This window comes from Pholcus phalangioides, unplaced genomic scaffold, assembly GCF_987345545.1.
Source record: "Pholcus phalangioides strain wild (caught in Gottingen) unplaced genomic scaffold, Ppha-v1.0 ptg000009l_1, whole genome shotgun sequence".
NCBI lineage: Eukaryota > Metazoa > Arthropoda > Arachnida > Araneae > Pholcidae > Pholcus > Pholcus phalangioides.
Genome location: NW_028301602.1, coordinates 17,569,161 through 17,593,420, shown reverse-complemented (window position 1 = coordinate 17,593,420; position 24,260 = coordinate 17,569,161). Strand labels below are relative to the sequence as shown.

Genomic DNA, 24,260 nt, shown 5'->3' with positions numbered 1-24,260 from the left:
TTTAAGCTCTGGCTTTGCTACATAATCAATGTATTGAAATCTAGTTTTATGGCAATTAATATTTAACCATTTGTACCAGCCTAAGACTAGCTCTTTGTATCTATTAAATACAATAAAATTCACACAAATTATCATAGGCATAAAGTTATTGGGAATATCGAAAGTGCTCAAATTCAATACAGTAGATTCTTGATAATCCAGCTGTGCGCTAATCTGACCCGTACAGCAATCCTGCATGTTTAGGTGGAGAGGGAAATTTGCGCACAGACATGCAGTGACATAAGTTTATATTATTCAAATGAGATTTTTCAATTAACTTCCACTAATCCTTCGATTTCGGTAATCCGGCACACATTGGTCTGATATGTGCTGGATCAGCGGAAGTCTACTGTAGTTCTATAGTTATTATGAAGATGGTAGCAAATATTAGAGGGGTGGGGCTTGGGCCCATGGGCCGGATACAAGTTTACACCTATGCAAATAATGCATTGAAAATACAGTATTTTGTGAACCAAGGCAAATAATTTTTTCTCACAGTTTGTAATAATAATTTTTCAGACAAATACAAATCTTACAAGAAAGCCTCAAAATGTAAATCCAGAATATTTATTCGTTCAATAATGTACATTGTGAAAACTAAAAACTCAAACATAAAAGGAAAACTAAAATAAATACTTTTATATATCCAAAAAAGGTTTTCAGACGACTAAATATCTGAAACTACATATTTTTTGAAATGCTATCATCTCAAGGATTTCCATTTCGGGATGGAAGTTAATAAATAAATACAGTCAATACAAGGCTACTAGTTACACAGGTTGCATCTGTACTTCAAAAGGTTCACACTCTTCCTCTGGGGCATCTTCGATGGCATACAAAGTGGCATGAAGCATTATGGAGAAAAAGGAAGCACCTGGAAATGAAATTAATAATTGATTGTTTCCTCACAGTGAAAAAACAATAATTTCCCTTATGTCTGATAGATATCAATTAGAGTATATTGGGATTGTTTATTTTAAAAGTGATGTTGGTTTTGCCGAATTGACTCTAATTTTTGAGATAATGCATGCTCTCAACATTTCAAGATAGTTTTCAATCACTAATTTAACCTTCACTTTATCTAAAAAACTTATCTCCTAGCGACTGCCGTCAAATTTTAAACATGCTCACTTATGTCTGGTTCCCACGTTAGGACAAAATTCCATATGTATCTCATGACCACTTTTTGACCAATTAACATTCAGGCCTGTAATTTAGGAAGGGGGTCAGAGGGCGCCCCAGCTTTAAAAAATACAATAGAAATGAACAAACAAGGTGATACATATAATGAGTATGTTCTTTGCCCTTCCCGCCACCCTGGAAAAAGTTGAAATGACAGGTCTGTTAAAATATGAAATGTAAAACAGTGTTCAAAATCTAGGTGTATCACACACTTAGTTATTGACAGGAATGTTTGAGGTAAGGAGGTTTGGTTCTTTCCTTCTGACCAACCTAAATTCTTTTTGAAAAGTTCAAGAGTAACAAAATAATGTAATATACGAGTTTTACCTGCCATGAGATGCTCCGAAGGGCAGATTGTTGGTGAAGCAGAGTTGTTAGATGGTTACCCAGGATGGTGCTGTGTTTTTGTGTTTAGAGTGACTTTTGACTAGGCCATCTTGTGGGGTTTTGTTTTCAATTTGTGGGACAGGATGTTTTGTTTAAATTGAATTTCTTTATCAAGGCCAAAGGGTGTTTTATAATGGTTTAAAATGATTTGATTGATGAGTTTAACTAATAGTACTTTTAATCCTCCAATTGGCAAGCATTCAAATATCAAGAGGAGAAAAATTTTGTGGGTTTATTTTAAGCAAATGAGGTACCCTGAATGTTGTTACATGATAAAAAAAAAAAAATTGTCAGTATTTAAAAAAAAATATGTAATGTTGCAATTCAGGGAACACATTTGATCTATATGATTTGTGTCACGAATCAGTGTATGAGTGTATGTGCGTGGGAAGATGTTTTTCTCATATATTTTGTGGTGTCATATTTGACCAGACGATTGTGACGTCATTAACGAAACCCCTCTGTCTCCCTCTGTGTTTTGTTTTTGCTTTTTTTTCTCCCTCTGTCTGTACAAGATATAGTTGAAACAATGCTTTCCACTCAGATGGAAGCAGTCTTTTTTGAATGTGCTAGAGAATTTGTATAGTATGTATGTACTGCTGGTAATTATAGAAACTTCACGAACAGCTCATAAGTTAAAATCAAATGTTTAGGAGTTGTTTTGAATCATCAGTGCCAAAACGAGCTCAAAATAAGAATGCCTTCACTTGAAAAATATAAGAAACTCATGTTGTGTGTGTGTTGCTTCAAAGCAACACTGCCAAATATAGGGTTTAATATGTTTGATGCAAATAATTGAATTAAAGCTGTTCACAACATGCATGTCAGAAGTTTTTTCAATGGGTAATGTTTATTTTATTTATACAGTCAAATCCCATCATAACAAACTCCAAGAGACCAAGAAATTACTTTATTATAAAGGAATTCCAGGTATTTGTAACGGTATTTGTTAAATTGGGATCCGACTGTAACACATGTTTTTGATACAGCCTCACAACACTAATGAAGTACAAAAGATGTATTGATGCTTAAGTGGTAGATTCTGCCGATGACACAGTCAATCACAGTTTTTTAAAAGTGAAACTTCTAAATCTTATGTGCTTTCTAGTGGGAGTTGCATAAACTCAGTTTTTAGTAATATGATATCCCAATCACATCAGATTTTCGAGAGTCGACTGTTTTTTTTATATTGTCTCAGTATCACGCTCAGTTTGATGTAATTTTGGTACATGTAACTCCATCCGAAGTTTCAATGCAATAAAAAAAGAAAGAGGTAAACATTTTTATATATATTCATCTTTTCTTCAAAAAAGAATCTATACGCAATATGATAAGAAGGAAATCCCATGAAATAATGATAAAGACTCAGAAAGAATATGTTACCTAAAATCCAGAAAACAACTTGACCAGCTCCAGCGATGTAAAATAAGGGAAATGATATCATGGAAACCAGTGCATACTGGTGGGCTACGCTTAGCTTTGTACCTACAATACATAAAAAAGTTCTATGAAAATCAGATTTTTTTTTAAATCTGTTAATTACAATACCTGATTTCAATCGTATATCAGTTTGTTATTATTTTCTAAATCCTGTGGATAATACGCTGCTGGATTATGCATGGTTTTTCTTTTTTCAAATTTTCGATGAGGATTATACACAGAAAAATATGGTAATGTACTGTATACACCGTAATGTTAAAGTAAAAATATATATGTATTTTTAATAAATGATGTATCATATCAAGTGATAAATAATTAGTAATTATGAAAAAAATAATAAACATATTTATATATATTTTTTTTAATTATTTACTTTATTTTCAATTAATTTATTTTTATTTTATTTCAATTACATAGTAGATCGTTTGCACATCACCCCAAAAGCAGAATGTTTTTCACTGTTCTGCAATGAGCCCTCAGCTCACTGGGAATGTTCTGCAGGAGAAATTCCCATAATAGTATTTTCTACACTTGTCTTAAAATTCTTTCAGATAGTTTCGGCAACATATTCTGCATTGGGGCATATTGCACCAATTGAAACGTTATTAAACGGAAACCTGCATTAAACGGAAAAAATCTTGGTCCCTTACAATTTCATTAAAGACAGGTTTCACTGTATCTGTGTTCATTACAAATGAGGCTGACTGTATAAATGAATGTTTTGTATCTTCAAAATTAGCTCTCTCTTTGTGACAATCATCATCTACTACTACTTAACCGTACATGCACCTCATACACATTCCTTTGCAGAAATTCAAACAAATCGGTTACACGAACGAACTTGTGTGTGTGTACATGCATGGCCCTAACATATTTATGTTATCAGCGTTAGGCTAGTTTCATGTTATGATGGTGCTGCCACCTGTCTTCCATGTTTTGAAATGAAAATGGTAAATGCTTGAATCTTCATGTTATGCGAGTAACCATGTTGAAAATCTGCCCGCTCTCTGGAAAGAATTTCTTTAATGGGAGATCGGCCCACATTTGTGCATCACATGAACCGGAATATTTCTATTCTTTGTGTGTCTATATAATGTAGGAAAACAGAAATTGAGAACAAATACAAATACAACGCCACAACAGGCAAATTGCCCAACGAGGTGGCTGACTTAAGAACATCATGGACCCCGAGCCCTTACCTACTACTGCTACACCACACATGCACCCCGCCCACACCCCCCACACCCCCGCGGAACCCCAACGAATCGGCACATGCGGGAATGTGCGTGTACGTATAGTGAAACCTGACGTGAAGTTTTTTTGTTTCTCTGTAATGCTTGTTATGTGTAGTGCTGCCATCTGCCACCAGTTTTTCTAACTATGAGTGAAGTGTTATGATTGAATGATTTGTCGTTGTAGGACTGTTGCTCTCTGTGGCGAGACTTTTTCACGGGGAGATCAGCTCGCATTTGCGCCTTGAAGTTGGGAACCACAGAAAACCAACTTCAGCTGACCACCACTGTGGGGTTCGAACCCGGATCTTCCATCGCGAGTCCGTCACTATAACCACTCGACCACCACAGCGGCGATAAAAATAGCGAACCTGTACATAAAAATCCTGAGCAATTCCCTTTTTATAACAATTTCAAACGCCCACCAGCAATGATTAATATTACCATCAATATACTCATAATTACCAAATATAATCATATCTTTTGATGCATTTTTCACTTTGATGATATACAGAGCTCCAATATAGACCCCAATAGCGACCAGCAATAATGGTGATGTCAAACTGAAATATCAAATTATCAATGAGTAATTGGAAATTAATATACTGTATATATATATATATATATATATATATATATATTGGGAGAATCGTCAATAAAACACAACAGAATTTGAATCTAGGTGAGTGACGAGTAATTTTTTCATCAAATTTATGTAATTTCGTGTAATTTTTTTCATTTCATTTCCCCCCCCCCCTATTTCTTTTACAGATAAGCATAGCTGCCATATAAAAAGGTTTAGGAAAAAAAAGGGATTTTCCATACATAAAAATGAAACTGTAAAAGATTTTCTTCCTAAGCAGTATGTCACACACTGTCTGAGGTTCGATCCAAGCATTGGCGTGGGTGTTGACTGAAGTTAGTTTCCTCACAGTTTTCCTTTTTAAGGTGCAAAAGTGTTTTCCACTCGCGAGCCAGAAACATATGCATATAAAGGTGATCATAAGACCTGTATTTCACAGGACATCACCATAATTTTGGATTTTTATAAAATGTCCCGTTTTTTTCAAATGAGGGGCTTACTTCAATTTGAATTCTTTACTGAAATCAAGAATTGAGATTATTTTAATGTCTTATAGATATTAAGATAATTATGGCTACCACATAATCATAGTTGTATAAATTCATGTACATATTCATTGTGTTATTCGTGTCACGTATTAGTGAAACAAATACTTTTTGAGTGAATTGCATTTCAAAACATTGCGGCAGCCCTCAATTACTCAGCATTAGACATTTTCACAGCAATTTTAGCAATAGTTGGCAACTTTGAAAACTCTGAACAGTTAGATTGGCTATAATTAGCAACTTTACTTGCCTCTGATAGTTTTTTTGGGTTGTAATTAACAACTTGGCATATCTTTGACAGTGTTTTTGGCAATAATTTCTAATGCCTTGTATGTGGATCCCCTATTTCCATATTTTTAGAGAGGTATATCCTACCAAGGGTGCTCAATCTTTAGGAGAGTGCGAAATGCTCCATTGGTTTGAAAAGTGTCGCAGGGCACTTCAGTGATCTGCAAATGTGCCGCAGGCAGCACAAGTGATTTGGAATAGCACCAAGGGCTGCTTAAATGCTCTGAAACAGATGACTTAGGTGCTCTGTAAATGTATCGCAGGCTGCTTGAGTGATATGGAACTGTGCCGCGGGCCCTTAAGTGATGTGGGACTGCACTGTAGCTCACTACATTGATTGATCTGTAAATGAAAACAGCAATAGTATATAATCTATTTTTTTAGCAACTTTTTTCGATGATTTCCTTTCTAGCCTGTTGGCACTTTTTTTTCTGGTTGGCGTTTTTTTCTACTTCTGGTAGCTAGTACTATTATTTTCACGGGATTTCCAGAGCGTCAAAGGTAGAGTCGATCATCTTCGTGCCCCCCAGATTTCTAAGTCTGTCTCCACCTATGAGTATTTCCTTCTGATTTTAGGTCACCTTTTCCTTTTTCCACTATTGGATATAGTCTCTCAAGATGATTATGACGCCAACCCCCCCCCCCCCCCCCACAGGTTGCTAATAGCCTTTTGTATAGAACACAGCATTTGAATCAATTGAGCATGTTAGGAATGTGGAGCTTATTTTTTGTTTGTTCATTTATGCATATTTATTATAGGCTACTACAGCTGTTCATTTCATTTTGTGGCTCCCGTTCCATTCACATTTGATCCACTTAGAGGCGGATTTAACTGTAAGTGCATGCCCTGGGCCCAGACTTCTGAAAACCTCTGCAAAACCCCCACTTCACCCTTTTTCTCTAATTTAAAGGACCCACCATATTCTTCTGCGCCCAGGGCCCCCACAGACCACCTTAGTCCATTCTGAATCCACCCTTATATTTTTATAGCATATGTAAAACAACGGGATGCTGTTGTCACTTACATGCAATACAGGAAGAGGATGACAAACACAATGATGTAGTTGCTCTGGAAATGCTCAATGTTGCGCACAACACGTGCGGTGCAGCGAGGAAAAGACTGAGGGATGCGGAAACGCTTCACATCAAAGAAGATATGCCACGGTCTTATATTGTCTTTCCTTTGCCTGACCCATTCTGAGGCAACTTGTGGCGAGACGACTGGAAGGGCCACAGTGGTCATTTGGCACAGTTGTCTGGGATAAACACACACAGATAATTAATGCATCTTATGACCATATATATTTAAAATAAATTATATTTTGCACATATCGATGGAAACAAATACGGGATAAATAAGATACAGGGATATGGGTTGTGTGGATACAAGCACGGATCCAGAGGTGGACGATCGTCCCTATCAAGAGTCTAATAATTGTGGGGAAATTTTGTCAGTTACAAAATACGGGATAATCTAATGCATCTACACAAAAAGGATGGATACACACAGGACCGATATCTATTTGCAGCTGAAGATATCTGCCTAGGCTCATTTGCAGGTGAAGATGCTTGCCTAAACTCCATTTGCAGCTGAACATATATGTCTCAGTTCCAGGGTTTAAGCTAAAAAAAAAGCCAAAAAAAGCGAAAATGGGAGGAAAAGCTTTAGCCAAATGCTACAATGCTAAGGGGCCATTCAAGTATTACGTCAGCAGATTTTTAGCCATTTTTGACCCCCCCCCCCTTGTCAGCAAAACACTGACCCCCTCCACCCCTTGTCAACAAAATTTCGTCCGAAGTTTAGAATATTTCATATCTTCAAAAAGGGTGGTTGATGACGTAAGCAACCTTGAAACCCCTCCCCCTCGATGCTGACGTAATACAGTCGAATAAAGTTTTAACAAATACCGTTATAACAAAAATCTCATTTTAACGAACACTTTTCTAATCCCCCAAATAATTTTACATAGGGGCAATGCTAGGTAACCTAAAATTCCTTTATAACAAAATTTCGTTTTAACGAAGCGATTCCTCCGGTCTCTTGGCGGTCGTTATAACAGGATTCGACTGTACTTGAATGACCCCTAATGTAATGATTGATGGTTGGATGTCTGCTCTTTGTGTACCTCCTGTACACATTTTTGCGAAAGTGGCTACTACTTTTTTCGCATTCTAAGATTTTCTTTCGCATTTTACGAAAAATGTGACCGTAGCTTAAACCCTGCTCAGTTCATTTGCAGCTGAACATATATGCCTCAGCTCATTTACAGTTGAAGATATACCTAGGCTCATTTGCAGATGAAGATATACCTAGGCTCATTCGCAGCTGAAGATATCTGCCTATCCACAGCTGCCTGCCTCCACTCCATTCACAGTGAACATATCTGCCTCAGCTCATTCGCAGTTGAAGAGGAACAGCTGTTCCACGACCGCCACTCCCAAGAGCCAAACAGAATGGGAAAATTTGCCTGTCCCGTAAAATAAAGGACGATCAAACAAACTTGCACCAGGGCCGTCTTAAGAGCATCATGGGGCCCCTGGGCCAAGTGGTTTTTCCGAGGCCCTACCTTGTAAATTCTAGAAAATTTCAACCCCCGTTTCCCCTGAGGCCGTGACTGGGTGGGCCCATGCGTTAAGATGGCACTGACCATGGGCGGATATACGGGGGGGGGGGGCGCATTGCCCCTCAGCACCAAAGGTGGAGTGGACTGATCTAATGTATATATGTATATGTGAATTGACATCATCATCGTGCCCCCCCCAGCAATAATGACCTTGCCCCCCAGACTTCCAAGTCTATCTCCACCTATGGCACTGACTTGCACCCTATCGTCCCTCCCGTCACATAGTCCTGGATCCGCGCCTGTGTGGATATAAGTAAAGCCGGGTTTTCCTAGGAATAGGTTTTTCGCGCCGCGTGAACCGAATTAGACCATTTCGCGCCGGCAGAAACGTGTTACATAATCACGCTACGCATTTGTATTTTCCTAGCATGGCGCATCAGATGTAAATGCGGCTATATTTTAGTACATGGATTTGGCATCAGCTACTCTGTCGTCTGACACAAGAGTGAAGAGAATATCGGCGCACGACGCATTTGACTCCTCCAGGAGCAGTCGGTCAATCACGCCCGACGTAGAGCGCTGTCGTGAGCCGCGTTACGCTCTGTAGGAAAACAGTCATACTGATTTTCTTACTGGTGAGTGGACGGCGTGTCGCGCTGGGCGAATCACGTTGCACGCGGCACAGGAAACCTGCTCCTAGGAAAACCCGGCTTAAAAGTAACTAACTATGGACATAAATAATACATTGGAGGAATTATTCTCGTACCTGCAAGAATCGTAGCGAGTGAGGTTTAACGAACTTTCAGCCGCGCCGCTCTTGACAAGAAAAACGAGTCCAATCACCGGAACGAAATTGACGACGACGAACAAATTTCACATCACCTGTCTTGGTCTTGGTCTTGGTCTTATTATTCAGGGCTCTATGCTGCCAAGGCTAATCCCTGAAGTGAAAGGGGGGAGAGAGGGAGAAAAGAAAAGAAAAAAAAAAAAAAAAAACCACAGGTAAGGCATATGAAAAATACAAAGTAATACAACCATCAAGGAAACACAAAAATTTGACAAAAAAAAAAAAAAAAAAAAAAAAAAAAAAAAAAAAAAAAAAAAAAAAAAAATTCCCGAAAATGGTGATGAGCGGGAAGGAGAGTATGATTTCTTCAAACCAAGGGGACGATCTTGGTTACAAACAAAATGCTAATGATATGTAGTCCCTTGATGAGTGTGTGTAGAGAAAAAATGGAACCCAAAAAACCGAAAAAACAAAATTACCAGCGATTACATAGAGTAAGGAATTCTTCTAACCTCTGAATCGCAACTTTAGGAGAAGTAGAAAGAAATTTATTCCAATTGTTTATTTGAGGATGGCAAATATTAAGTGTCTGATTCCGAATATGAGAGAACTTAGAACAGTGAAAAAGAAAATGCTCAGAAGTTTCCAACTCACCACAGTGTGAACAGTTTGGACTATCCAGTTCGTGTATAAAATGTAAATAAGTGTTAAGAGGAGCCCTATTAACAATGAGTTTGAAAAACAAAATTTCCAACTTCCGAGAAGAAAAGAGATGGGAATACTTTTCACAGGACTTATAGAAGCCAGAAAATTCTGGAAGTAAACTTCTCTGAGAGACTGAATTTGAGTTTTTAAATTTCTGGTGAAAAATTGCACGAAGGTCCTCAGGGTATATGTGCGTAGGAGAAGGAGCCTGTACAGAAGAAGCCATAAGACGAACACTTCTATCTATTATTTCATTTAAAATGATGCCTGAATGACTAGGAACCCAGATAAGTGAAATATGTTCTGAGAAAGAACTGGCCCAGTTTAAATGTGAATGAAGAAGATGAATGACAGTGTGAGAACGGAAAGAGAATGATTTCAATGCCAACAAAACTGATTTGCTATCCGAAAAGATCATCATACATTGTTTGTTATTAGGAAGAAATGTTTTTAAACACATTGAAATGGCCAAGGCTTCCCCTGAGAAAATTGAAGAGTCAGGATGAGCAAACCAAGTTCTAATAGTATTTTGTGCAGGATAGTAAGCACCACAAGAAACATATTGTTTCTTTGAAGCATCTGTTGCTAGTATTATTGTATTTGGATCAATAGAATCCAGAAAACTTTGAAAGAGATGTTGAACACCTGGAATTTTGGGGAATTGTTGAAATAAAATTGAATCTGTGATAATAGAGATATTGTCAGGCCGCCAAGGCTCATTTGGAAATACTGGTTGAATAACAGGCAGTGGAAAGAACTGACAGTGTGCCAAAAATTGGTCCATTTTGTTTGACAAAGGAGGAGCAAGTTTGTTAAAACCAGTATTCAAAAGGTTGGATGGACCCTGAGTAGGAGAAGCAGTTGAGTTAATGCAAAAATTGGTGATCCTTAAGAGTAAGAGATCCTGAAATTTAGGAAAATCAAGAATCATTTTCATTTTGTTGATTCTAGTGGACCTTGGCAGGCAGAGAATTGAGCGCATGACTGAATTATAAATTGTGTTAAGTTTAAGAAGAGAAGACTCAGCTGCATTGAGCCAAATGACTGATCCATACCCAAGAATACCTGTAATAATGTTTCTGAACACCGGTTTGATAAAACTACATGGAATATTCCTCGAGGCATGATTAATGGATTTGCAAATGTTTAGACTATAGGTACCCTTAGAATGAAGATGATGAATGTGTTTTTTCCAACGTAAAGTGCGCTCGAAGTAAATACCTAAAATTTTAATAAAAGGGTCATAAGGAATGGGAATATTGTCAATGACAAAAGAAGGAAAGTGAACATTTCGTTTTCTCGAGAAGATGGAGAATTTGGATTTCGTTACTGAGATATCTAAAGAGCTATTTCTGGCCCAACAAAGAGTTTGCGAAATGGATTCTTTCATATTTAATTCTGCTGTAGTACCATCATCTGAACTCGTATAAAGGAAAATATCATCAGCAAAAATAAAAATACTTGTATGATTTGGAATATATGTGACTATGTCAAGTGTAAAAAGAGCAAAAAGGATGGGAGATAATGAGGAGCCCTGTAATAGACCACAGGACGGAGAAAATATTTGGGATTTATCTCCTCTCCAATCAATGTAATGAGATCTATGAGTCAAGTATTCATAGAGCCAATCAAGTATGAGACCTTGGAAACCCATCCTGGCCAGTTTGTGAATTAACAAATTGTGCTTTACAGAATCGTATGCAGAACGAATATCCAATGCCAACAAATAACTGGTTTCCTTCCTTTGAAAAGACTTATGAATGTTAAATACAATGTCTCTGAGACAAGCTTCTGACCCTGTTTTAATTCTGAACCCATAAAAACATGGAGGAAAAATATTGAATTTCAATGAGATCCAATTTAGTCTGAAAAGAATTATTCTTTCAAAGATTTTGTTAATTGTATTAATAAGTGTCAAAGGACGAAAGGATTTCGGCTCAGATGGTGATTTACCAGATTTGTGTATAAAAATGATTCTGCCCTCTTTGAATGAGTGAGGACAAGTTGAAGTTTGCCATAAATTATTAAAGGGTAATAAAAGTTCCAGTCCCTTTTTGGGGAGATGATTGAAAGTTTTAAGAGGAATGCCATCTGGACCTGGTGTATTTGATCTGCCAGACTTGATAGCTTTCATGAGTTCACCTTCAGTGAAGGAACTATTAGTGGTGTCACAAAATGATCGAGGTGGGCCAATAAACAAGGAACAAGGAACATCATTGAATGTTGGAAAATGATGAGATTTTAGAAGAGCTATTTGGTCTGAAGGAGTTACCACATTATTCTGAGCAGTAGAAAAAATATGGTTGGAATTATCCCATGACTTAGAAGCCACATATTTATGTTTACGAAGAACTGAATAAATTTGTGAAGGGGAAGAAAGTGGCATTATCTCTGAAACAAAATTTTTGAACCGAAGGATTCTAAGATGACGCCTGAAAATGGCAGCATGCTGTTTGTAATTGATTAAGTTTTGAATGGAAGGAATTCTACGATAAGTACGGAACAGACATTTCTTTCTCTTAAGTAATTGACGTCCATCCTGATCAAGTCTTAATTTGTAAGAGAATGTTTTTTGTTTTTTCCTATAGGATGAATGAACTGCTTGTTTGATCAGGTCATAAAGATTATTATAAATTGATTCCATGTTGATCTCTTTTAGATGAGCGACAACAGTAGGCCAGTGAATGGAATGTTTTATATTGATGGCAGCAAGACGGTATGAGGGTAAAGAAATCCGAATTGGAATATGATCACTATTGTAAAGAGAAGCAGTTGTAGACCAGATCAAATGACGATTTAAGTTGGGAGAGCTGAAACACAAGTCAATATAAGATGCTGTAGAACCTCTATAAAAGGTTGGGCATTTGGGAGGAGAAAGGCAAATGTTATTTTGGAGGATCCAGTTGTATAATTGATTGCCCGCACTAGAGTCGTGATTACTACCCCATGCTTTATTATGACAGTTCATATCAGCAAGTAATAAAAAATCACCAGAAACATGTGAAATAGCCTGGTCTAAAGGACCTGATGAAAAGGGAGAAGGAGGTCTATATATGTTGATTAGGAAAAAGGATTTATTGTTGATAAAAACTTGCGTGATAAGAATTTCCATTGAGGGATCACAGAAGGACCACACCAATTTAGAGGATATTGAAGAGCGAATGGCTGTAATGATACCACCACCTAAGGAGTAATTCCTGTCAAGACGATAAATATGGAAACCAGGAAGAAAGAATTTTTTGGACGGAGAGAGCCATGTTTCCTGGAAAACCAGAATATCAAATTTATCTATAAACTGCTTAAGAATTGTAATTTTTGAAGAGATGCTATTGACATTCCATTGAAGGATATTGAAATTTCTAAAATTAGGCATAAAAAACTAAGTGTTAAAAAAAAAATTACTGCACCATGCTTACTACTGGGAAATTAACTTCATTTCCACAAAACATAAAAACATTAAGATAACCTTATATGACGTCGACTTGACATGAAAATCAAAAAAAAAGGAGCTGATTAAGCTCTTCAAAAGAAAAGTAGTTGGCAAAAAAAGGGGGGGAAAAAAAACAAACAAAACCATGATTTCATTCACTTTCCACTGCTCTGCGATGGAGATCCCAGTTCACGAGGTAATTTAGATTTACCTCCTCGAACAGGGTTAAACTGAATTGCATCAGATATTAAGTTCTCCGGTGAGCTAGGCCTCTTTCGAACATTTCTCGGATCCATCAAATTAGGTTGAACACCCTCCATCAGGGACTTCAACATGTCGGGAATAACCTCTTTTATTGCTTGTGTGATTGCTTCCACAATAGACTGCTTTGTTTCTTCAACAAGTGCCTCCCTGAATTTTTTTAGTTCGGAAGAAACTGCATTCATTATGTCCAATTTAAAAGACTGAAAACTATCCGAAGAAATTGATGAAGCTGTTACTCCTGCATATGAACTGCTGGATGTTCTGCATGCCTGTCTAGCAACATGGATCGGGACATTTTTAGTTAACTTGTAATTCAATACTCTCACTTCGTTTTGATACTTAGGACAAAGCTTATCAGTGGGTAGATGATTTTCAGAGTTACAATTTTTACATCTTTTCACACCTTTACAGTCCTTGGCAAGGTGATTTTCACCACAATAAAGACAAAGGGGGGATGATAACCGGCAGAACTTTGTTCTGTGAGAAAACTGAAAACAACGTAGACAAAGTTGGGGACGTTCAATGAATAGATCAGGTCTGAATAATTGGTACCAAAGTTTAAGTTCAGCAGGCATTGAAGAGCCCAATGACGTCACTATAATTGAAGTTGTAGGTTGTTTATTACGAAGAATTCTACGGATATTAAGTGGAGTAAGATCATTATGTTCCAGCTCCTGGGCCACCTCAGAAAGCTCTACTGATGTAGGAATACCTCTGACGATGTATCGTGAGGACAGCGAGTCTGTTAGCACACAAGTCACAACTGGGATATCACCAAAAGATGTAATTTTCAGAGCCTCTAACGCAATATCGGTTGACGATGTTGAAATCAGAAGGTCTCCAGCACGAGAAAATCTTACTTCTTTAATTCGATTGGTATCCGAAATTTTATTAGCTATAAAGTCTCGAACCTTTTTCGGGTTTGAATCAGGTATAGGGGTCGAGCCATGAAGTTTGATTGTGATATCTTTGTCAAAATCGGAAGCCAGCTCAAGTATGGTCTCTCCAGAAAGATTAGAGCTCCAAAATGGGGCGTTGTTGAAAACCGAATCCGTGTATTGTTGTCCATTTTCATTAGTTTCCATACTGTTCGTCATGACTAAGTACTCTTGATAATTATCCTTCAGTGTAACATACTAAGGTCACCGTGAGGAAAAGGTGAAAATTAGTATTGGACGTCAACTGGACCAAAAGCCAACAATGTGGCTTACCAAGCCTCAAAAAATGTACTTATTGAAGTAGGCCTAAAAATACTCTTGACGCTACTATTATCAATAAATTACTTAAATATATATTTTTCAAAACCACAAAATACAATATAGAGATAACCCTAAACACTAAAATAACCAAGCAAAGTTAATTTTCAAACCAGCTCCAGCTATCCGTAAATCCACTATCTCTTCCACCACATCACCTGTGCAAAAATGTAAACACCGACGACGTGTAATCGAAAATTTTCTGATGAGGCATTTCTTTTAAGGGATAGAATAACGTGACGTCATAAAAATGGATGGATAAAAATTCTTGACTGGAATGCGACCATACGTCCCGCAGATTTGAGCCGGCTTTTCCTAGGAGTAGAATTTCTGCGTTGTGTGCAGCGTGAAAACGCTGATTAGTTAAAAACCTGAAATTCAGGTTTTTTTTACCAATCACAGTTTTCACGCTGGACGCGCAGCAGAAAGCCTGCTCCTGCCAGACCAGAATCAAATTTTTGCCCCCATGCCTAATGTGACCATACGTCCCGTATTTCCCGGGACAGTCCTGGTATTTTCTGTTTTTGGCAAATTTTCGGTATTTTGTTTTTCCCGACTTTTTGGCAAAAGAGTCCCGGTTGTTCCCGTATTTTAAACGAAGCCTACTTGAATTTTTATTCTTTATTGAAGTCAAAGATTGACATTAATTTTAACTCATAAATTATTTTATGATAATTACATCTATATATGAGAATGCTAATCTCCCACATTTGCCTTGGTGAACGGTTTTTTTTTCGTGGAATACATTTTAATCCACTGCAATTTTGCAGTAATGTATCATTTCCCGCCATTGGGATTTATCCGTAATTTCAACAATATTTGGCAACTTTGTTTGGTTTTGGCGTCGTTTTTGGCAATAATTGGCGATGTCCCGTATTTGGAATCCCAATGTCCCTTATTTTTCTTTAGGAAATATGGTCAGCCTACTTGGGTGACCATACGTCCCGTATTTCCCGGGACAGGACAGGCCTTTTCTGTTTTTTGGCCGTCCCGACTGTTTTGCAAAAATGTCCCGGTTCTTCACGTATTTTCAACGAAGCCAACTTCACTATTTATTCTTCAAATCAACGATTAAAATTATCTTTCTAACTCAGAAATTGCATTACGATAATTACGACTATGAAGAAAAATATTCATCTCAAACATTTGTTTTTCTTTTCTTTTTAATTCACTGAAATTTGAAGTGGCGTTTGTTTAACGCGATTGGCGACTTATCTTATTTAAGCATGAGTTGGCGACTTTGATTACCTTTTGTCTTCATTTGTGGTGATAATTGGCGATGTCCCGTATTCCGAAGCTGAATTTCCCGTATTTTTCTCAAGGAAATATGGTCAGTCTACCTTGTACCAGTTTTGAGAGTGGAAATATAGTCTGCCATAAAATAAAAAAAATCTGAATTTTTATATGGACACCCTGTCCTACAAAACCCAATTACACACAAAGTTAATGCCCTGTCTATTCTATGTATATCTCAGAAGTGAAGTGTTATGACTGAATATTTGTACTGTTTGTAAGACTGTTGGCTGAGGACTCTGTGGCGAGACTTTTTAACGGCGGAGATCGGCTCGCATTTGCGCCTTGAAGTTGGGAACCACAGAAAACCAACTTCAGCCGACCACCACTGTGGTGATCCTTGATTCGTTCCCGTTGCTGTCAATGGACAATGTGTCGCCTGTCTTGTATATATCATATATATGAGTGTTTATATGTTTGTATATATATATGTTGACATATCTCTCTTATATATATATGTGTCTATAGTTATTTGTGGGCCCCCTCCGACTTGCGTATGCACCTACCTATGTAACCTCAACTTTTGTCTTCTTACCCGCTGATGGTATTTTGGTGCTTAGTGCTCCGGACATTGCATCGCTCTTCCACCATGGCCCAAACCCTCTGGGTGACCAGCTTATATCCCCTATGGGGACAGAGCGGGGGCCATTGTCGGTTTCGGGTCCCCGCGATGCGAGTCCGTCACTATGACCACCACAGCGACCTCATGGAGAGGTTGGTGCGCTAACCCCTCGATGGGGGACTCCCTGCGCGGTAGCAATTTTTTCTGCAGTCATGTGTCAGCAGGGCCGCAATTAGATGCTTCGTCATCCGGCGCAACTGCGCATTTTGGTGCCTCCTCCTCCTGTAATGTTGAAGGAGAGGTTTGAGAATAAAATTTGCGCCCCCCCCCCTACAGCGCCCTGGGCACGAGATCCGCCTGCTCCCCTCTAGTTGCGGTCCTGTGTGTCAGGAAAGTGGGTATCAAACTCGCGACACCTCTAAACATCCTTTGGTATTTTAGGTGAGTATATCGACCTGGGCTTTATATACAGTCGGGCCCCCGTATTCGCGGGGGTTACGTTCCGGAGGTGACCGCGAATAACCGAAACCATAGATTTTTTTTTTTTGTATATCTCGTTTATTGAACATCAGGAGAAGAGCAGGGTGACGCAGGGGTAGAAGGATATGTAACATAGGGTGGCGATGTTTTCTGAAAGAACATTGTGATTTCTGTTTGCCGTTTCTTCTTCATATCATCAAGTATTTTGGAGTATGTTGATAATGTTTCCTCTAATTTTTCTACATGTGAAGAACGTACCATAGAAGGATCGATGTCGTGAAAATAATCTATTGCTGATTTGAACGTGCGAGGTCGTGAGGACACAATGGTCTAAATTTGTTGCTCAAACGCGGTGATGGTAACTCGTGGGAAATTTCCCATATTCGTGGGAAAAATTGGCCAAAATTTGTCCGAGTAGGATATTCCTTAGCATTTGTGGGAAATTTTGAGAGTTCATCAAACAAAAGAATTTTTTTGAAAAAAAATAAAGAAATTAATGCAGTGCAATACTTTTCCACTGTAAAATACTTGGTTACGTATTTTCCCCGTTAGATAGCAACACATTTTTCGGAACGTGTGGGAAAATTTTATACAAATACAAATACAAATACAATTGTATTTGTATTTGTATTTGTATGATGTTCGCGGGCAGTAGGTGTTGGGGACAATTATTCTATAGTTTTCTTGGTAAGACCTAATTAAGATATGCAAGGCTGTATGGGAGGGGGGTTGAACGACCAATCATAAGCCACATCGAATAAGATGAATCATCGTTTTCCAGCTATTATTTTTTCTTAGTTTGTTTTTTTGGCTTCAATCCTTATAAACATGCAAGCTTGATTTCGACCGAAAAATGGCAGAATCTATGAAAAGAGAGCAAGGCGTATAGGAGGGGGCATAGCTATGCGCGGACGCATCCGCTCCATGTGAAAGGGCTCTGAATGATTTGTATCAATATTGATGTTTATTTTATGAATATAGTTTGTATATCTAAACTTTTGCTTATTTTATGAAAAATCTGCATCTACGAGATGTTTTTTTCTCATATTACGAATAATCTGCGATATATTTTTGCTTATTTTACGAATAATATGTATCTGCATTTTAATATTCGGGATTTGAGAAGTTTACGGAATTTTTACAAAGTATTTGAGTAACAAAGCATTGAACAAAGTTTATAAAAGCTCGTTTAACAGAGGCATGCATCCATTTCAAGTTTGAGCTGTCACACGTATATTTTTCGCTGGCGCAGTGTGACCTGTTACGGGTAAGAGACTGTCATTGTACGCACATTACATATACATACTGATTGATCGCTGCTCCATTTATATAAGGGTTTTGGTTTTCATTTTTTTCTTCTTCAAATGTTCCAGGATCGTCTCTATTAAGGCCTGTGATACATATGCTACTAAGTAGCACGAAAATATGCTACTTACTAGCATGTGTGTCATGGACCTGAATGAGGTAACTTAGAATTAATTTCCTATGGTTCACAGAGGTACTCTATTTGTATCATTTCGCCTAACTGGTATTAAACGTCACAAAGAGTGAAAAATTTAATACTTTTAAAGGGATCAAAAACAAAAATAAGTATCAGCCTACTTTGACATGAAAACCTGTAAAAAAAAAAAAAATATCGAATATATATGTACGTATTTTCATTTGAGTATATTTGTTTTGTTCGGTTAATTATGGGCCATAATTTTTATCAAGCAATAGAGAAGGATTCTGTAAGTAGGATTCTAAAGGAAAACTTAATAATAGTAATTCATATGCAGGTGATTCAGAAAAGATGGGAAAAACTTTAAGAGGTGATAGTACACACCAATACAAACAATCGTCATCAAAGAATGCATGGTCTAACATGAAACGCAAACGTGCTTGAGCGTTTCGAAACTGCCGCTCCGCAAACGTTAAAACGGCATTGCTGTTGAAATTTATCGGGAGAAAAAGAACACCGTGCATGCAAATGTAACCTGCGGAAGAAGAAGCCGTATGAAAATCTGCGTCACAGTGAATAAAAGGCGCGGATTAAAGTTTCCCATCTTTTCTGAATCACCCTGTATATGCTTTCGATATTCTGCTTTCAAAAGCTTGCAGTTACATGTACGTTTGCGCATGATACTGTAAATAAAAAAAATTGGTTTGCAATATGTATCAGAATGACTTACAACGTTTCTTAATATAACACATATTATTCAGTTGCCCCCAAAATTTTGTTGCGTACGGTTTCGGTTTTTTTTGCGAGGGTGGCAGACATAAATAGCCACACACGCACAAAAATTTATTAACAGCTACTTCATCAATTGTAACATACAGTAGTCGTTGCATACAATTTGTTAAATCAGGATGTTACTTATAAAAAAAATTATTAAGAGAATTAATTAAATTTTAATTTTTCATTAGGTTTAATTTTTTAGAAACATAAAATTTTCAAATTTAAAGTATTTTTAGGATCCGCTGACACCGGGTTGCGGATCAAATCAATCACTCCACAAAATCGCCGCCCCCCCCCCCCCCAACACATCACCCAGGATCCGCGCCTGGCGTGTACGAAATGCATTTTTACGTCACGCGATAAATATCAACAACTTCGAAGTAAAATAATCACAATCAATTCAATCAATACTCATGCGACCAATGATATCAGCAAATTTATTTCAAAACCAACACCAGACAATTTCACCATAAGAAGTCACATAGAAATGAAATTATTCGTTACGTCTCATATATGAGGCACCATTCTCTACGCATTATTTTCAATAGATTATAGTTTGTGGGCCAGAGCTACTGGAAACCGAATATGGTATTTTCAAGTCGCCTTATTTGTGAAAAATTTATGAGGTTTTTAATTCACTGATCAATCCCTTCACGATGTCACAAAGTAAACTTGATCGCGTGTCGAAAACCGAACGGTGAGATTCGAAAAACTCTACCGACATGTTCTGGCAAAAGTATTCGAGGGCATGTTCGCGCAGGGTCCCGGCGTTATAAATGTCAGAGCCCACGAGGATTTCACAAACGTTATCATCATTCAGGAGGGACATGAGGTAATTGGTGCAGTACAATTTCAAGTCACTCACCTCATACTTGTCACTGGCTCGTAACAATTCCAGAGCGAGATCGAAATCCACCTTGTCCACAGTCCCCGCGTAGATAAATTCCATAAACGAGTCGATCGTGTCCGTTTCGAAATCGGCGATTTCCACAAAGCGAGTTTCCTTCTCGAGTGTGTCGTGCTTGAACATGGCCGAGAACACTTCGGATCGCGCACTAAGGACAGCTGCATGAGCGGGAATGTCTTTTCCTGCGACGGAGATGAGGCAATCTGGATTCTCCTTGTTGACCCAAAGCTTCTTCAAGTCTTCGGCCAACTTCACCATCGGCGTGATTTCTGCATCGCGGCGGTAAATGCCAGTACCACGTTTGACGTAAGTAACGCAATAAGTCGCTTCCACAGTAACTACCAAGGAATCGTTGACTAATTTAGGAACTAAATCGCTGGGTTTGATAGCTTTAGGGTAACCGTATCCTGTAGTTAGTGTGACCCACGTATCACAAAGGCTATCGAACAAAACCTCACCATCGGTATTGTTTAGTGAAAAACGATGTTTAAATTTTACATTTTCTTTTATGGCACACACATAGATATAGCAAGAAACGTATCCTCTGTTTCCTTCATTTGCTCCTCCAGGATGTATTCTTAAATACCATTCGATACCTTTCTCTTCCAGCTGAAACACTTCGCTCTGATAAAACTTTCCAACCTGCGAACCAAGGGAGCTGTAGCGTTCGATGGTCCATTTACATTTAAAACTTCCCTGGGAACATCCAGATACTTGCAGCTTACCAAACTGTGAAGACATCGGTAATAACTGAAGAGTGGACGAGCGGAAGGAGACGATTTCGTCACGCCCGACGTGTAGCGAGGGGATGATTGAATTGTCAGGGCAATTAAGTTCAGAAACTGAGAATGCAAAAAATCATTATTGGGATTTGGTTAATGAAATAGCATGTCTAACTAATGCTAAATATCCAAATGGGATACAAAGTAATGCTAAATGTAGTAGTGCTGATATGTACGCTGAGTTAGAAGAATAACAGATTGTGGTGAAATAACAAATGAGAAAGAGTATTTGAAGAGACAAAATCAGATATAATTTTGGACTGTAAACATTTTTTTGGAGAAGGGTGTAATCATAATTCTGATAATGGGAAGCAAAGGAGAAGTAGGAAACAAAAGACACCTATTAGTAAAAGAACAATAAAGCCCTCGCAATGCCCCTCCAATAAATACGCATCTGCCTTTAAGGCTCTCTTTCGGTCATTCACATCCCGTCCTTGGATATGGAGTTGAGTTTCTTTTATAAATCAGTTTTTAAATTATTTTTAACTCTAAACAAATTTTCAGAATTAACGATTTTGCTTGGGGGGGGGGACGGTATATGGGCACTTACCCTTAACAGACAAAGTTTCAGCGCAATAAAAATTAATTGTAGTCACAAGGAAATCGAAAACCTTTGCTGAAACATGTAGAAAAATCGGTATGAAATATGACTAGATGAAAATAATCAACAGAAAAAAAACCGAAACCTCTACCTATTTTGAATGTCAATTCATTAAATAATTAGTTCGATTAAAAATTTCCGATTGAATCGTTGTTATAATTTTACTAATTTTACTATTTCCACTAATCGCACCTTCGTCAAGCTACCATCTTTCTATCCTTCATTGAAGCTTTTTAAGCGTATATAAATTTATATATATACGCTTAAAAGCACGTATATAAGTACACTTAAAAGTACGTAAATCGAAACTGTTATATATATATATATATATATATATATAACAGTTCCGATTTAATTTCAAAACTGCTCCAAAAATACTGCCCTGTTCTATTGATCAACACGTGGTCTAATTGAAACGACAGCGTAGAAAAAACGATCTCGCAGCGAACACGATGCACCTTCCCTCAAATAATTTGGTTTGGCAGTAAAGGATTAATTCTGCGGTTCCCAACTTCGAGGTGCGAATGCGAGCCGATCTCCCCATTAAAAAGTCTCACCGCAGACAGTAACAGGCCTACACACAACAGTATAATTATTCATTCATTACACTTCAATCACTATGAGTTGAGAAAAAAAAATCATAGTTTAAAAATATTGATTGCAGATGGCAGCACTACACATAACCAAACTTCACGGAAAGTTCACTATACGTACACACACACACACACACACACATTTCCAACATGTACCAATTCGTTAGAAGTTCCGCAGAGGAATATGGACGAGGTGCATGTCTGGTTTAGTAGTAGTAGTGAAGGATTAAGCATCGTGATTCCAGTATTTCCTTCTTACTGTCAATTATATTTCTCTTCCCTCTTCTATTAGATGCAAGATTTGATTTGAATGATCGATGATTGATCTCCCATATCACTCATCGATTTCACATGCCTAAGTCCTCGTTTGACGCTTTCCATTTTTTCCCCTTCATGGAACTATAAAAATGAGGTTTTTGTTGTCATTTATACAAGAACCAGAAATGGTGAAACTTCCCACGCCACGTGCTCGTGAGGAAAGAAAGAGTCTTAAATCGCTTCTGTCATCGTAAAGTGACGAGATAAGAATAGAGGTTCTGACCGATAAAAGGGAATGTGAAGAGTTTATTTACAGCTTAGTCAAGTCTAATGCTGATGTTTTCTTACCCGGAATTGAAATGAACTTTGACCTCATCTGAAAAATCTATCGTCGAAAACATGACCTCAAGTTGGGAACAAGAAAAAAGCGGTAAACCATCCATCACCGAATTTAAATTGAATTTTTTAACTTTCTTCTAAAAGGTAGGGCGTAGTTGTGATAAAAGCTTTAATCTGATACTTCGTTACAGAACTGCTCATCCCCTTCCCCCCCCCCCCTCGAATTATTGATTGAGATGAACAACCAACACTTTTAACATAAGAAATTACCAAATGCAAAATTTGAACCATCTGAAGTGGTGCGATTGAGGTGATTTTTGACTTTTTCTTAGACCCAATGTCTGAAGGAAAGACTTTTTTTTGAATATATCATGTGCAGAGGTGAACTCGGAAAGAAAATGAAGTGCAGATGAGACTGGATACCACACAAGTGAAGATAATTGAAAAGAAAAGTCACATTTCTCTTTGTGGGGAATCGAGTCACCAACCTCGCACTTTCCCGGCGTGTGCTTTACCATTAAGCTAAAGAGGATAGACGTTTTCTTTCCTAAGAAAGAACACTATGCTGCTCCTTTGGGACATGAAAAGTTTAACTTTTCTTTCCAATTATCTTCGCTTGGTATCCAGTCTCATCTGTACTTCGTATAATTAGTGGATAGGTTCATCGTTTCGTTCGGAAAGAAAAACCTACTGGTTTCAGCCGGAAATCGAAACCAGTCCTCTTGCAATCCAGCCAAGCGCACTATTCATAAACACTCCAGGATACATGACCATTCCTTCCTTATTTACACTCTATAGAGTGACGCGTTGAAGTAGAGCCATAGTAGCAACCCGCCCCCCCCCCTCCAATTTCATCAAAAGCAGTGCTTCCTAAAGTTGGCGATATCGCCTTATAGGGTAACGGGAGCGGGCCGGAAGGTCGGAGGAAGCTGCAAATACAACATGGGACTCTATAAGATGGGTTGGCAAAATTATTAAAATCTATAATGAAACTATGAGGCCAATAGGAAATTTTATAAGGATTTCTTATTTATTGCTCAATGCAAACGTACTCCCACCAAACAATCACCATGGAATGACCTTGGTTAATTTCATGACACATGAATTGACTATGGAAACAGCCACGTAATCAGGAGACATTTAAGATCCTAAAAGAATTATTCGACGTCCACAACCTGATTTTACACGTGGAATGAAGTTGTTGCACGATAAATGCAAGGAAGGTACCATATGCAAGCGGGCAACCAAACAGACTAACTATTACTACTTAAGAGGAAATGCATCTCGTAAACACTCCCCTGGGGAATTTCTAACGAATTGGTACTTGCGGGAACGTGTTGTGTGTGTGTGTGCTATGCGTGCCTACCTCTAACGTTTTTATGCTATTAGAGTTCGGCTTGTTTCATATTGTGCTTGGTGCTGCCATCTGTTTTCCGCATTTTGAAGTGAAAATGGAAAACGTCCGAATTTTCGCGTTATTTAAGTATTTCGTGTTATAGGTAGGCCTCTTCTCTGCGGAGAGACT

General features: G+C 38.0%; 2 protein-coding genes across 3 annotated transcripts; both read right to left on the bottom strand.

Moving 5' to 3' along the window:
- Positions 1-592: 592 nt before the first annotated feature.
- LOC149082153 (prenylated Rab acceptor protein 1) lies at positions 593-14,933 on the bottom strand. 2 transcript variants are annotated; one of them, XM_089235669.1, is made up of 6 exons: positions 14,861-14,933; positions 9,027-9,142; positions 6,722-6,952; positions 4,746-4,843; positions 2,992-3,093; positions 593-913 (listed from the first exon to the last, which is right to left on the bottom strand). In XM_089235669.1, the coding sequence occupies exons 3-6, from the start codon at positions 6,937-6,939 to the stop codon at positions 810-812; spliced, it is 522 nt and encodes a 173-aa protein (XP_089091795.1). In that variant the 5' UTR covers positions 6,940-6,952; positions 9,027-9,142; positions 14,861-14,933; the 3' UTR covers positions 593-809. The 2 variants fall into 2 exon arrangements, with proteins under 2 accessions (XP_089091795.1, XP_089091794.1); XM_089235668.1 differs by having other exon boundaries at positions 9,027-9,201; positions 14,816-14,904.
- A 4,941-nt stretch (positions 14,934-19,874) lies between these two features.
- Positions 19,875-21,364, bottom strand: LOC149082152 (speckle-type POZ protein-like). Its single transcript, XM_089236564.1, has one exon. It carries the CDS (start codon positions 20,901-20,903, stop codon positions 19,875-19,877), a length of 1,029 nt encoding a protein of 342 aa, XP_089092690.1. The 5' UTR covers positions 20,904-21,364.
- Between the last annotated feature and the right edge of the window lie 2,896 nt (positions 21,365-24,260).

Bases quoted from the DNA above. Each gene is read 5' to 3' on its own strand.
- LOC149082153 (XM_089235669.1), bottom strand. From the start codon at position 6,939: ATGACCACTGTGGCCCTTCCAGTCGTCTCGCCACAAGTTGCCTCAGAA. The intron at 4,844-6,721 runs GTAAGTGACAAC...TTGATATTTCAG, and splicing joins ATCCTCTTCCTGTATTGCAT to TTTGACATCACCATTATTGC. The intron at 3,094-4,745 runs GTAATTATGAGT...TATGTATTGTAG, and splicing joins AAAAGATATGATTATATTTG to GTACAAAGCTAAGCGTAGCC.
- LOC149082152 (XM_089236564.1), bottom strand. From the start codon at position 20,903: ATGTCTTCACAGTTTGGTAAGCTGCAAGTATCTGGATGTTCCCAGGGA.